At 61.5% G+C, this 13,518-nt stretch overlaps 1 protein-coding gene across 4 annotated transcripts in view; it reads left to right on the forward strand.

Annotated features, from left to right (window-relative positions):
• Window positions 1–13,128, forward strand: part of NHSL2 (NHS like 2) — a 28,554-nt gene extending 15,426 nt beyond the window's left edge. For 2 of the 4 annotated variants that reach the window (XM_054516308.1, XM_036401921.2), the window contains exons 2-8: window positions 4,305–4,457; window positions 5,292–5,428; window positions 5,519–5,723; window positions 6,609–6,740; window positions 7,820–10,015; window positions 10,112–10,244; window positions 10,562–13,128. In XM_054516308.1, coding sequence (XP_054372283.1) covers window positions 4,305–4,457; window positions 5,292–5,428; window positions 5,519–5,723; window positions 6,609–6,740; window positions 7,820–10,015; window positions 10,112–10,244; window positions 10,562–10,874 — 3,269 coding nt within the window. In that variant the 3' untranslated portion in view covers window positions 10,875–13,128. Of the gene's footprint in view, window positions 1–814; window positions 1,159–4,304; window positions 4,458–5,291; window positions 5,429–5,518; window positions 5,724–6,608; window positions 6,741–7,819; window positions 10,016–10,111; window positions 10,245–10,561 lie in introns of those variants that run through there. The other 2 variants (XM_036401923.2, XM_054516309.1) reach the window with 2 other exon arrangements.
• Window positions 13,129–13,518: the final 390 nt, after the last annotated feature.

Here is a 13,518-nt window from a genome sequence, read left to right on the forward strand (position 1 = left end):
TTAGACAAGGAGCTTGGAGGAGCCAAAAACCTCAGGCAGATCCGGTGTGTCGAGACAGTGCTGTTTCTCAGTGCCTCTGGTCCTGCTGGGCACCTGCGTGGGAGCATGGGGACGTGCTGTACAGAGAGTCCTGGCATGGCCAAGCTGGGGTCTGGCCAAGGCACCCCTGAAAGGCTTCCTGCCCCTCTGGCCTCAACCACCAGCAAGTCAGACACCTGTGCAGGTGGCCCTGCCTTGCTGGGGGATTGAAGCTGTGCCACCAGACATGTGGCAGTTGGAAGTGTCCTGGAGAGGATCAAATTTGGAGAGGGCATAGTGTCTTGGCTTCCCCAGTGAGGACTCATCCCAGGCACAGCATGTGCAAGTGGCACACGGGGCAGGTCTGCTCAGTGAGCACCGCTGCCTTGTGGCACTGGGCCTGGGGGTGTCAGCAGGGGATCGCTTCAGGATTTCTTTCAGACCTGGGTGGGCATCCGGCCCTGGGGCTGCCGTGCACGCAGACGCGCCTCCCCATCCCGCAGGGAGCTGGTCCGGCAGGTCCGGTTTGGCAGGGGGTGAGCTTGGGACAGGAGGTGTTTCTGCGGCCGCTGCCAGCTCCCTCTGTGTGCTCTTTTCACTTCCTCTCCACTCGCCGTGGAGCAGCGTGCGCCTGGCTCATACCACGGGAATGTCCCCAAGCCGCACGCGCCGGCAACGAGCAGCCCAGGATCGAGGGCAGGCCGGGCACTCGCTTGAAGCTGGTGGCACACGGTCCCAGCACTGCGGCACACGGCTCCGGCCAGGGGCTCGGGGTGCTCTCAGGATCGGTCTCGGCCCCCAGGTTCACTGCCCTCGCCCTCCGGCGTGCTCGGTGCTCCGGACCCGCGGCAGCAGCTGCCGCTGTGCCTGTACCCGTTGCCATGGCTGCTCTGCTGATGGCGCATCGCCTGCTGCTGCCGTTACATCATTCCTGACAGTGCTCCACGCTGGCAGAGGGTCCGAGCGGCTCCAGACGTGCCCCCGGCACCTCCTGCACATGGGGAGCAAGCCTGAGAGGCAGAAGTTTGGCAGTGAATTCAAGCGAGAGGCATCGTTTCACAGGAGCTTCAGCCTGGATTGAAACAGCTCTGATGGCTCTGTCAAATATCTCCTTGTGGATTCGGGATGCCTGGGCTGTGGGTGAGTAGGGATGCTGGCATGGAGCAGGGGTGACTCAGGAGATACTGAGGGGCTGGGGATCCTGCAGGGATGCCGTTCCTGCAGGAGAGAGCAGAGCCCAGCTCCTCTTCAAGCGAACTGCCCTGGAACTCAGCTTCAGTCCTTGTGTAGCTGCCATGGCCACAACACCCTGAGCCTGGACACTGGCTCACGCTCAGCAGGACTCCGAGGCTGCAGCATCTGCTGCAGCTGATGTTGCTGACTTTGGGAACATTCCAGGCAGATGTCCATTGGCAGCAGGGCAGGGGATGCTGCCTGCTCCTCTCTGCATGCCCTAGGGCCAGGAGGGCACCTGGTGCCAGCAGGGAGTATGGTGAACCCCCCACCAGATATGCCTCAGTTTCCCTCAGCAGCAAGGCTGGCCAGGCTCAGGTCTAGGCTGCTGGGGTTGGTGGGATGGAGCTGTCCTTCTGGCTCTGCTGTCCCAGGATGCCTTCATCTCCTGCAGGCATTTGCCACAGGGTGGGAGCCCCTCAGAGGTATTTTGTGCTCTGAGCCTGTTGCTGATAAGCGTGGTAGGAGGGTCACTGCCAAGGGCATTGGCTCAGCTCAGCTCCACTATCCCAGCCAGTCGCCGTCTCCTCTTGCCGGACACTCCCGCTTGGCTCAGCCATCCCGTGCCCACATATGGGTGTGGCAGCTGGGCTTCCTTGGACACTTAGAACCTGCCCTTGTACTGAGCCTGCATCAGGCTGCTCCCAAATACTGCCTGTCCCTCAGGAGCACTGTGGCAGTGAATCAGGACTGCTGGCTCCTTACATCCCATCGCCGAGCTGCCGTGTGGTGCTGGGCTTGGCATGCTACTCCCAAAACACCCTCAGAGCCACTGCTCACGAAGCACCCTCGGAGTGGCTGCTCCCAGGGAGCCAAAGCCTCAGGGTGCTGCTCACTCTGGCACAGTGCTGTCCTTGCAGTGCACGTTTGGGCCACCTGGGTGCCAGGAGAGTGCTCAGCTCATCGGTTCTTGCCCCCACCCCTTCTCCCCTGCTGGGGAGATGGAGCCCACGATGCCTATGCCTTGGTGATGTCAGGCATAGGCATCGTGGCAATGCCAGCAGCCCAGCAGTGCCTGCACCACAGCCCACACCGGCTCAGGACTGCACTGTGTCACTCACAGTCCCAAATAAGCATGTGTCAGCAAAGAGGGGAGGGCTCCACAGGGGAGGACCTCCGGCACTGCGTGTTCCCCTTCTGGCCGAAGCTGCCCCTAGGCGGGGCAGGGTGCTGGGCGTGGGTGCTGCCACGTTTCCGCCGCACCCAGGGCGGCCCCGGCTTTGGTGCTGTGGTTTCCCCACGTGGTCGGCGCCCGAGGTGGGTGGCAGGGGTGACTCGGCAGCAGGGCCGAGGAGCAGAGGTGAGCTCTCGTATTCCGGGCATGGCATCAGGGGCTTGGAGAGCTGCAGGGGCAGCAGGGGCTGCTCAGGATGTCCCTGAGCCTTTGGTGGGGGGTGGCTGCAGGGGGATATAGCGGTAGAAGATGAGGAGCATCACCTGTGCTGAGGCCAAAGGCTGGGGCTGCATGACCCAGGCAGGGGGTGCAGCAAGCCAGGATTTGGGGTGCACCATTGGGCTGTTCTCAGAAATGACAGGACAGCACTGGATCCCCCACCACGCCAAAACCAGCAGGTTGTGGGGTCTGGAGTCTGCAGAGGGGAAGGTGTGGTCTCTGCCCCTGGCACTGGGGGTCAGGTTTTTGGGGAGATGTCCAACCTTACCCTGTGCATGGCACACACATGCACACATGCGCCCCAACACCTCTTGGTTGGTATGGAAACAAGTCAAATTATTTAGAGGAGGAGGAATGGGGAAAAAAAAAAGGAAAAAAAACCAGTGTTCCCAGTGTTAAGGCCTGTCGTTATGGAAACAAATCATAAAAGTAACTAGGGTGGGGACATGGCACCTTGCTTTGGGTGCTGGGCGTTGTGCAGGCTCCATCAGCTGGGGGAAGGGTGGGCATGAGGGCACCCAGGGGCACAGGTGTTGTAGGCAGGAAGGCATCTGGGGGCAGGAAGGCACCATGAGCAGCAGGGGGGATGCTTATGATGAAGTGCAGATGAGCTGGACCACAGCTGCCTGACCAATGGGGGCCGAGGGAAATGTGGCTTGTGCTAGGGGTCCCACACATGTTTTGGGGCCATTCCCCTTCCCAGGTACGTGGGATTGCTTCTGCTGCCTCAGCTGGGGCCTGGCACGGAGCAGGCTTTGGCAGCAGGGCAGTGGTGTGCTCCTGGGGCCAGGCACTGCACTGCAGGTGGTAGAGGGGAAGTGTTTGTCACGCACTGGTAGTCGGAGCGTCTCAGCTGATGGGGATGGGGACAAGACCATGCAGTGGAGGATGAGCCCTAAATCTCCAGGGTTGAGACCCTGATCATCCATATCCCTGTGTAAAGCTCACAGAGACCCAGTCTGTGCCTGACAGGGTGTGGGTCCCCTTGGAGGCAGTGTGCCAGTGGTGGCACTGCCTTGAATCCATGCTTGGTACAAACCCACATCCACTCAGAGCAGCGCAGCCAGGGCTGCAGTGTTCCCATGGCAAAGCATGTTCGTGGGAGCAGCGCTCAGCTCCCCACAGAGCCAGTTCACTGCTGAGCCCAGATCCTGCTCCCAGGGACTTTTCCACCCATCAGGGTGTTTCAGAGGGTCTGAGCAATCCTCACAGAGGTTTCCTTCTCTGGAGAGCTTTGGGGGTGTCCATGCCAGGGAAGGGCATGTGGGCCCCAAGCTGCAGTGCAATGGATGTGGTGGGTCCCTGGCTCCTGCCTTTCAGTTGCAACTTCTGCTCCTCCACAGCCAGGATGTTGCTCCACCAGAGCGTGCAGCGTTTCCTGCGCCCGGGCGCGGTTAGGCACGGGTGGCAGGGCTGGCTTCCTTCCCCAATTTCAGCCAGCTCCCTTCTTGGCAGCCCTCAGGGACAGCGTCCAGTCCCCAAAGTGGTGGCAGCAATGAGGGCTGCCAGCAGCCTGCCAGGGTGGGATGCAGCCACATCCCAGCATTCCTGGAGAGCTGGGGTGGGATGAGCATTGTGCTGGCACCGTACTATCCCACAGTAGCACCCACAGGAAAGCAACCCCCCACCTGCCTCTGATCCCACTCTCCTCTGCCTGCAGCCACCTCTAACCTGGACCTCGAGAGCAAGAAAGCCGCCCCTGCCAAGCTGCCATGGCAGCAGCCTGTGAACGTCTTCCTGGCAGCTGGGCGCCCACCGGGCATGGAGCAGCTGCACCAGGAGGCCCAGCTCAACCTCCAGAGCTTGCTGCAAGGTAGCAAGGAGAGGGGCTGGAGTAATGGGCTGGGTGAAGGTGGTGGGTGGGTGCTCCCCAGACTAGGTGACCACCATGAGGCCGAGCTCATCTCCCACATGCATGTCCGAGCCATTCCTTGGACCTCACCAAGCTGCAGGAGTTGGGTCCTGGGGGTCCCAGCCTCCAGTAGTCCCTCACCGATCTCTGCTCCCAAGTCATGGCTGCAGGTGCCAAAGCAACTGGGACCACGTTTGCCTGCTGGGGCCACTGATGCCAGTGGGGCCTCCAGGGCACCCACGAGCCCCTACACAGCACAGTTCTCACAAGGGCCTAAGGGACCTGCCACTGATCTGCCTAACTTGATCAACGTGGCCAGTGGTTTTGTTTCCTTCCAGTCTCTGGCCCAGGCTGTCACGCGACCCTGGCTCAGATGCTCCTCAGGCATCAGATGAGATCAGCAGCCCAGCCATCCCCCAGCTTGTAATCTCATTAAGTCAGCCTGAGCAGCCCTGCTTTCTGCCAGTCCATAGCCACCAGCATTAATTAGCTCAACAATTACAGGATGGGGACGCACTGAGTTCTGGCTGTCCCCCGTGGGACTGTGTCCCAGTGGCACCCACCACATCACTTGACTGCACCCCGGGAGGAGTGAGGCAAGCTGCTGGCACCTTTGGACTTCTTCAGTTCTCCTCCTTGGGGTCTCCATTCCTCACCTTCTGAGCTGCCTGTCCTGAGCAGGGACGGCCAGCTAGGCTGGGGACAGCCAGAGGGGACAGTCACCATCCCTTCACATGCCCCCTGCTCCAGGATCTGGCAGCAGGAGCAGGGTCCCAGGTGCTGTTTTTCTTGCAGAGGAGTATGAGGAGCAGTACACTGAGAGCAGGGTCACTGGGCAGACCTTCCGCGCTGCTGGTCACCTGCCCCCCGACACCTCCCCTGAACCATCACCTCGACCCCCACCTGCCAAGCGCCTTGAGTTCGTGCTTATGGTGAGTTCTGAGGTGGCAGGGCAGGCAGCAAGTCCCTGTTTGTGTTCCACCCTTGTCCCTTTAGTGGCTGACGTGCCTTTCTCCCCATAGCCCCCGAGCCAACGAGCGGCCGAAGAGGAGACCACCAGCAGCACTGTGCTCAGTGCTCGGCCTCCTGACACCTCCCTGAGCCTCCCCACCAGCCCAGACAAGGAGCACCCCTGGCCCAGGGCCTTCCCCTTGTCCCCTGAGGAGGAGAAGCAGTGGCACCAGCCCAGCTCCATCCAGACCAACATTGTTCCCATCAATGTCTCTGGTAGGGCAGCACCCCATGGTAAGGTGGGGGGACATGGGGTGCAGGCAGAGATGTGCCCCAGCAGCCATCTGGGGCAGGGGACGGGTGGTGGGAGGCAGCTGTGGCTGCAAGCTGTGTTCCTATGGGTTAGGTGGGCACCAGGGCAGAGAGGGGACAGCAGGGCCATGCTGGCATACATCGCTCCCAGCCATCTCTCGTGCCATCTGCAACTTTGTGTGTCTGGTCCACTGGCCATGCTGCTGGCAGGTCTCACATCCCTGATGTAATGTCCAGCCAGTCAGGTCTGTTGTCACCTGGACTCTCACCACATACTGTGCACCTTGCCTGTCTCACCTGTCTCCCCTGTCTGTCCATCTGCTCATCCTCTCAGGGCCACAGCTCCCAGCAGCACGGTCCTGCCCAGTCCTTGCAGAAACAGGTGCCATGCTCTGGCCCAGGTCAGAGTCAGGGGCTGGTGACTGGGTGAGGTGCCCCTTCTGAAGGGCAAAGGTGTCTCTCTGCACTTTCCCTCCATCATGGAGAGCTGTGCCAGGGCCACATTGGTCCCTTTCCCTCCCCATGCCTCATGTACCCATCCCCGAGCTGGCTCAGCACAGTGGTGTGGGGCCCAGCCTCACCAGCACAGACTAGTGCCTGTCACGCAGTGCAGGGCTGGTCTCTGTGGCTTTCCATCCATCCCACTTCCATCTGCAGTATTCCCACCATGCCTCCATTTCCCCCGTGCTCACCTCACATGGCTCACACCATCGTCCTGCATCCACACTCCCACCTGTGTCACCATCCTAGGCTGGGGACACACAGAGAACACGGGTGATGGAGGGGCTGAGCTCCCGGCCCAGCAGCAGCTCCGGCACCGCGGCGTACCGCTGTTTGTTTTGGCTACAGGGCAGCACTTTGCTAGGCATGCGAGTGCTCGTCACTCCCTGTTTAACACAGAGACTGCGATGAACCCAAAGTCCACCCTGCGGCGTAGACGGACCATTATTGGATTCCCTAACCTGTCCCTGCGAGACCAAGGTGACGGCAAGAACCGCGCAGGCTGCACCCGGGCAGGGCTGGCAACCCCCAGAGCTGCCCTGATGGTGGCATAGCCATCCCGAGGCTGGCAGCCAGCCCAGGCACAGACGGGCTCCCGGGGACACCCAGCCCACGGGGAGGTGCAGGCACCACACTGACTCTGCGCCCTCCCAAGGCACTGAGGTGCTGGGCTCACTAGTGACACTGGGCTGGCCTGGGGCTGGCATGGCATCAGGAACAGCCCCTTCGTCCTGAGTCAGGATTCTGAGGCAGGAGTTACCCAGCCTCGGCTCCAACAAGGAGGGCTCCCTGTGCCCATTTCCCCATGGGCAGACCCTGTCTCAGGCTGCCATGGCTGTGGGGCACACACCTGGCCAGATCTTTGCTGGGGCTGGCAAACCATGCCATGTGAGAGTGGCTGGAGTGCTTCCAGGCTGGCATTGGACCCTTGGGAACAGCAGCCACTGTGGCTCAGGGGCTCTGTCCTGCTGTCCCCTGTGGAAGGTGTAGAGAAATCAGAGCCAGCCTTTCTCTGAAGGGAGGTAGAGACAGGGAGAGAAGCCATGGCACCAGCTGCTCCAAGGCAGTTTTCACGGGGTAGGAGGAAAGTTTCTTCCCATGACAGTGGTCAGACCACCAATAGGATGGTCACGGCTCCTCCTTGGAGTCAGTCAGACCTCAGCCCACCACAGCCTTGAGCATCCCTGTCTGCTGGGGGTGTTCAGAGTGGGGTTGCTGGCTCCTGTGATGGAGTGGCACTGTGAGCCACCATGTCCCTCTCTGTCCCAGCTGGCAATGCCTGACTTGGCTCCTCCTGAACCCCATCTGAGTCCCCACCATGGAGCAGCACCAGGGCAACACTTTGGTTGCCATGGGACTGATGTCCCCATAGGTAGAGTCTCCTGCTATGGCTGGTTATTTGCCCCTGGCACATTCCAGCATGCCATCAGATCCACATTTTATGCCTGGGCAGAGGTGCAGCCTCCAGACTGGCCACAGGCTGGGACAGCATGCAGAGGAGGGCCATGTCCCTGTGAGGGAGGCAGGATGTGCTCACCAGACTGTGTCTCTCCCCGCAGGCAGTGCCAACGGCCCCACATCCAGCACACACACGCCCATCAGTGAGTCCCTGTCCTGCAGCTTTGTGCCTGAGACCACAAGCAGGGGGACGACGCCCCAGGAGATCAGCCCTCGTCCGCCCCTCTCAGCCCCACTGAGGAAGACCTTCAGTGACCTCGGGGCCCACCGCTGCCAGCCACCTGCTGCCATGGATGGGACAGCCCACCCCTGTGCCAGTGCCTGCAATGGGACACAGGGCACCCCTTTTTCTCCGCCCTGGACCCCCCTGGGTTATGGGAGCCCCGCCAGCCTTACCACTGGCCCAGGCAAGGGGCCCACCTGCACCTCGCCGGGCGGTTTCATCCCATCACCCAGCCCAGGTTCACCCGCTGCCTCCACCTCCTTCTTCATCACCACAGAAGAGCGCACAGGCAGCAATGGGCCCAGCTTTTTCTCTGGCCCAGTGCCTGCTTCCCCCCCCAGCTCCATGTGCATCCAGGGAGCCAAGGGGAATTTCTTGCCAGGAAGCCAAGAGGAGCTGGAGCCAGCAGCAGGGCCAGCGCAGCTGGAGGTGGAGCGGGCAGGGTGCCGGTTCCGTGAGCGGTCACTGTCAGTGCCCACTGACTCGGGGTCCCTCTGCTCTGTGGACATCACATATGCTGAGACCCGGCGGGGCAGCGCCAACTATGCCCTGGGCTACCCCAGCGCCAGCTCCGAAGGCAGCACCAGCACTGACAACATCTCCCTGGGGCTGGAGCCCGAGGGGCAGCGGCGGCGGCGCTCCAAGAGCATCTCCCTGAAGAAGGCCAAGAAGAAGCCTTCACCACCCACGCGCAGCGTCTCACTGATCAAAGAGGGGCAGGATGGTGATGTGGGGCTCAGTGCAGCACTGCCCAAGGACCAGCGGCCCAAGAGCCTGTGCATCCCACCAGAGCTCCAGGGTCACCGGCTGGTGCATGCTGACCCTCAGGGGAGTGCAGGCAGGGAGCCCAACAGCACAACTGCCCCCCACCAGTGGCATCTCACAGACTGGAGGGCTGGCAGTGATCCCTACCAGTCCCTCTCTGGCTCAAGCACAACTACAGGGACCACGGCTGTTGAGTGTGCCAAGACACGGGGCAGCTCTGAGTCCCTTGTGTCCCCTTCAGTCTCCAGGGCCACAACGCCCTCCCAGCTCTCTGCTGAGGCAGACCTCAAGACCTCCTCACCAGGCAGGCCCACAGGGCTGATGTCCCCATCCAGCGGGTACTCCAGTCAGTCGGAGACCCCAACCCCCACCGTACCCACCTCCACCATCCTTGGGCACTCCCCGCACCAGGTGCGTGTGAGGCCACTGGTCCCCGAGAGGAAATCCTCTCTGCCCCCCACATCCCCCATGGAGAGGAGCCCCAAGGGCAGGCTGTCCTTCGACCTCCCACTGACTCCACCTGCCCACCTTGACCTCTCAGGGCTGAAGATCTCCCTGAAGGGGAAGACTAAGGTCAGCCGGCACCACTCTGACTCCACCTTTGGCACCAAGCTGGCCCAGAAGACCTGTCCCATCACACCCATCATGCCCGTGGTGACACAGTCCGACCTGCGCTCTGTCCGTCTCCGCTCCATCAGCCGCTCAGAGCCAGAGGACAACGCTGATGGCCCAGAGCACACAGAGGAGCCAGCACACATCCCCTGCCCAGGGCCAGAGAAAAAAGTGAAGCCACCTGTGGCAGAGAAGCCACCACTGGCCAGGCGCCCCCCGTGCATCCTACCCAAGCCCCCAGTTCTGAGGGAGGAGGGTCCCGTGTCCCCCAAATCCCCACCAGGCACTACCGCCAAGGAGAAGGGGCTGGCACAGGATGCCTTTGTGGTGCTGCGGAGAGGGGAGCTGAGGAGGAGCTCAGCTCTGGGGGAGACCCACTTGTCCCTGACCCCAGCGGGGCCCCGGCGGCTCTCCCAGGGCAGCCTGGATGAGCTGCGGCCAGAGCAGAGCCGTGCCGAGGGGGAGCGCAGGAAGGCCAAGGTACCCCCACCAGTGCCCAAAAAGCCCAGCGTGCTGTACCTGCCACTCATCCCAGCCCCAGCACAGCTGGGAGCTGGTGTGGGGGACCTGCCACCCACCCCCAGCCCCATCATCACCCTGGACACTGACCCCACCTGCTGCGACCCTGACGCTGAGGATCCGCCATCCCCCAAGGCCGTGGGCACCACGGCTGCCAGTGAGCCTGCCTCAGAGCAAGGTGAGGGTCTCTCCACCACTGTGGTGGGATTACCCCAGGGATAACGGGTCTCCATGCTGCACAGGGGATTCACTGCTGTCTTCTCCCTGCCCACAGGCAACTCAGCAGAAGCCGGCATGGAGGAGAAGAGCTTTGCCAGCGACAAGACAGCCGAGTCCATCGTGGAGGAGGACGATGAGGTGTTCACAACATCCCGCACTACGGAGGATCTCTTCACAGTGATCCACAGGTAAGGCTGGTGCATGCACCGGAGGGGACAGCCTCTGCACCCACTGTCACAGCTCTGGGTGTAGTGTCTCTCCACCACAACAGCTTCATTTTCCATACGGGGACCAATGTTCATCCTTGGGGACAGCCCAGTTGCTGCTTCCTTGAGCAGAGTGCAACCAGCAGGGAGAGTCCAGATTAGTCCTGCCAGGAGCACCACCTCCCACGCTCATGTTATCACCTTGCCCCAGCAGAGCAGGCTGGGTACTACCATGCCCCTAGCTCTTGGACCTCACCCCAGCCCCAGACTGCTCCCACCCGTGTCCCTTTGGTGCCTAGGTCAAAGAGGAAGGTCTTGGGGCGGAAAGAGCCTGGTGACACCTTCAGCAGCCGACCCACCTCCCACTCACCTGTAAAGACTTCAAGCTCCCCAGCTGGTGAGTCTCTGGCAGCAGCAGGCAGCAGTGGGAAGTCTTCCAGCAGGAATGAGGATTTTAAAGCCCTGCTTCAGAAGAAGAGCAGCAAAACAAGCCCTGGTACTCGGCCATCTGCCGCCGAACTGCTCAAGACCACAAACCCGCTGGCCCGGAGGGTCATCACAGAGTTTGCCCCTGAGCTGGACAGTGCAAACAGCCCCAAAACCCAGCCCTGACCACACAGGGGCTCCTCCAGCCAAGAGGAGAGAGCGCTGCAGAGAGAGCGCTGCTGCAAAGGGCTGTCCTGGCTGCTGGGGAGCCCCTGTATCCTGCTGGGGGGTTCTTCTGCTTTTGTTCCTTACCTGGAGAGCTGCTGCAGAGAGGCAGTGGCTGGAGCCCAAGCTCTCATGACTCTGGGCCCTTCCCATGGGAGAAGTTGCTGGAACTGGCCCTGGCTGAGCCAGCTCCTGGGATTGAAGGCACCTGCCCAGGAAGCAGAACAGGATCACAGCCCCTGGTGTTGCCTGATGCCTGCAGCAAAGCAGCTTGAGACTCTTTGGTCCCTTCGGCATGTGGTACTTTAAACAGATTTTCTAATGCACAGTGGTGGTGATGTTTGATTCTCTTCCCTTTGACATTGTACCTTGAGTTTCCCATGCAGAGATCCCCTGGTTGAATTCAGCTGGACACACAGATGCACTTTGGGAAGACGCCAGGGGTTCAGCTGGATCTGTTCTTGCTTTTGAAGAGTCACAGGAGGTCCCTGTCATTGCCCTGAACATCCTCCCTGTCACACAGGGAACTGGCACCCGGTGTCCACAGCCAGCGCCACCACCTCAAGCCAAACCCCCACCCCTTGAAAGCCCCCAAAATGCTGCATTTTGGAGCTCCTCAGCTCTCAGTCCAAAAACAAACCTTGGGGTCTTCTCCACTACCAGTCTCCCTGGCCTCACTGCACAGGCGGTCTGGCAGCCACCCCACTCCCACACCAGGGGTCCTGCACCCAGCTGCCAACTGGGGCAATGAGGGTGCTGTGCCATGGGAAGGAAGCTCGTCCCCAGCTCAGCCTCCTGCATCTCCATAACAGACCCTGCGACAACTTCTCCTGCTGCCCTGGCCACCAGAGGTCCTGAGATACTACCAAGATAGTGGCTGGAATCCAGATGGACTTCACCTGAGCCACCTCCCTGGTGACCTCCGGGTCTGGGATCCCCCCAGGATTGCCCACCACTCACATGTGCCCACTGGCCACCAGAGAGCTGAGCAAGGCCAAGTGGGACACATGCCATCAGGGCATGTGCATGGGGCCATGGAAGAGGGTTTGCACGTCCCCAGGTGGGATTTGTCCCCCTCACTCCCAGCTGCCTCTTCCTGGCCCGGCTCCATCATGGGGGCCCAGCAGCCAGTAACAGAGGCTGTGGTGTGGGCTCAGGGCAGGGCAGGGAGGAAACACGAGCTCTGAGCAGGAGCACAGCCGCACGCCCAGAGAAACAGGAAGGGCCAGCCACGGCTGACAAGGAAACAGAGTGTTTAGGGAAAGTTCTGCTTGATTTCTTGATGTATTTCCACACACTCCAGCCTTCCTGTGCTGCGGGGGGAGTGGTGCAGTGGGTCCAGGCAGCAGCAGGGCACCACGGCACCGCTTCAGCTGCCCCTCTGAGGGGCCTGGGCTGCTCTGGGGGGTCTCTGCCCCACCAGGAGCTCTGCATCCCTGGGGAGCACGGCCCAGGCAAACACTTCCCCATCCTTGCCACCACCCTGGATCTGATCCCACTGAGGCTCCAGTGGGTTCCCCTCCCCTCCCTCCTGGTACTCACCCATTCCTCTCTTTCCTCTCCCAGGGCTGCAGATTTAAGCCTGTAATTAAGAGCCAGGCTGAGAAACTCAGGAAAAAAAAATCACAAAAAAAGCTCTAATGAATGTCCACATTTCACCCCCATCCCATGGCCTCAGCTAGTGGCAGGGTGCTGGCGTGGGATGGGGCCAGAGCACAGCTTGGGAAGCTCTGGGGACAGGTACATTTTGCACATGACTGCTCAGGAAACCAGGGACAGAGTCGGTAAAGGGGGCTGGGGGCATGCACAGGGCAGGGACCCCCCTGCAACACCCCCAGCACCACTGGCGGCTGGAGTGGCCGATGCTGCTGGGGTGAAATATCCAAGTGGACCAGAGGTCAACTGTGGGACAGAGGTTGGCCATGGGATGGAGATCGGCTGTGCGATGGAGATTGGCCATGGGATGGAGATCCTAATTTCCCTGGCCGGAGGAACGTGCTCTTCCTGGGGCTCTTCCTGGCTGAGCGCTCGTCTCTGGCCGCTCTCTCCCTGCTCCCCCTGGCTGCAGCTATTCCACTGGGAAGGCAGTGGGTTCCCGGGAAGAGTCCGGCTGGCAGTGGGTCAGCCCTGCCCCGGCGTGGGGCCGCCAAGGTGCCAACTATGGAATGTTGTACTTTTTATCTCGCCAGCTTGGTAAAGTGCTCCCTGCTGCCTGCCTGTGACTGTTCTTCTTTGGGCTGCTGAGAAACCGGGGCTGGGGAGGTGGGCACACCCTGACTGCCCTGGGAGAAGAACCGGCCCTATTAGCTGGGGCTTTTCACAGCGTTTGCCGCGCACTCCTGTGTCCCCATGGCTCTGGGGCGGGTGAGGCACAGGGACACCGTGAGGTGTCAGGGGCGGCCCAGGCTGGGGGCTGGGGACAGGCCGGAACAGGCCCCCCCGGGTGAGGGGCTGCGGACCGACTTGGCGTCCGGGGGGAAGGTGGGATGGATGAGAGGGACAGAGCAGCCCGGGGGGACTGCTGGGGTCAGCCCTCGTGCTGGGAGGGAGCTGGGGACAGCCCTGGACCCTGGGCACAGGCCGGGGGGAGGACTTCAAGTGGGGA

This window comes from Molothrus ater, chromosome 14 (assembly GCF_012460135.2).
Source record: "Molothrus ater isolate BHLD 08-10-18 breed brown headed cowbird chromosome 14, BPBGC_Mater_1.1, whole genome shotgun sequence".
Lineage (NCBI taxonomy): Eukaryota > Metazoa > Chordata > Aves > Passeriformes > Icteridae > Molothrus > Molothrus ater.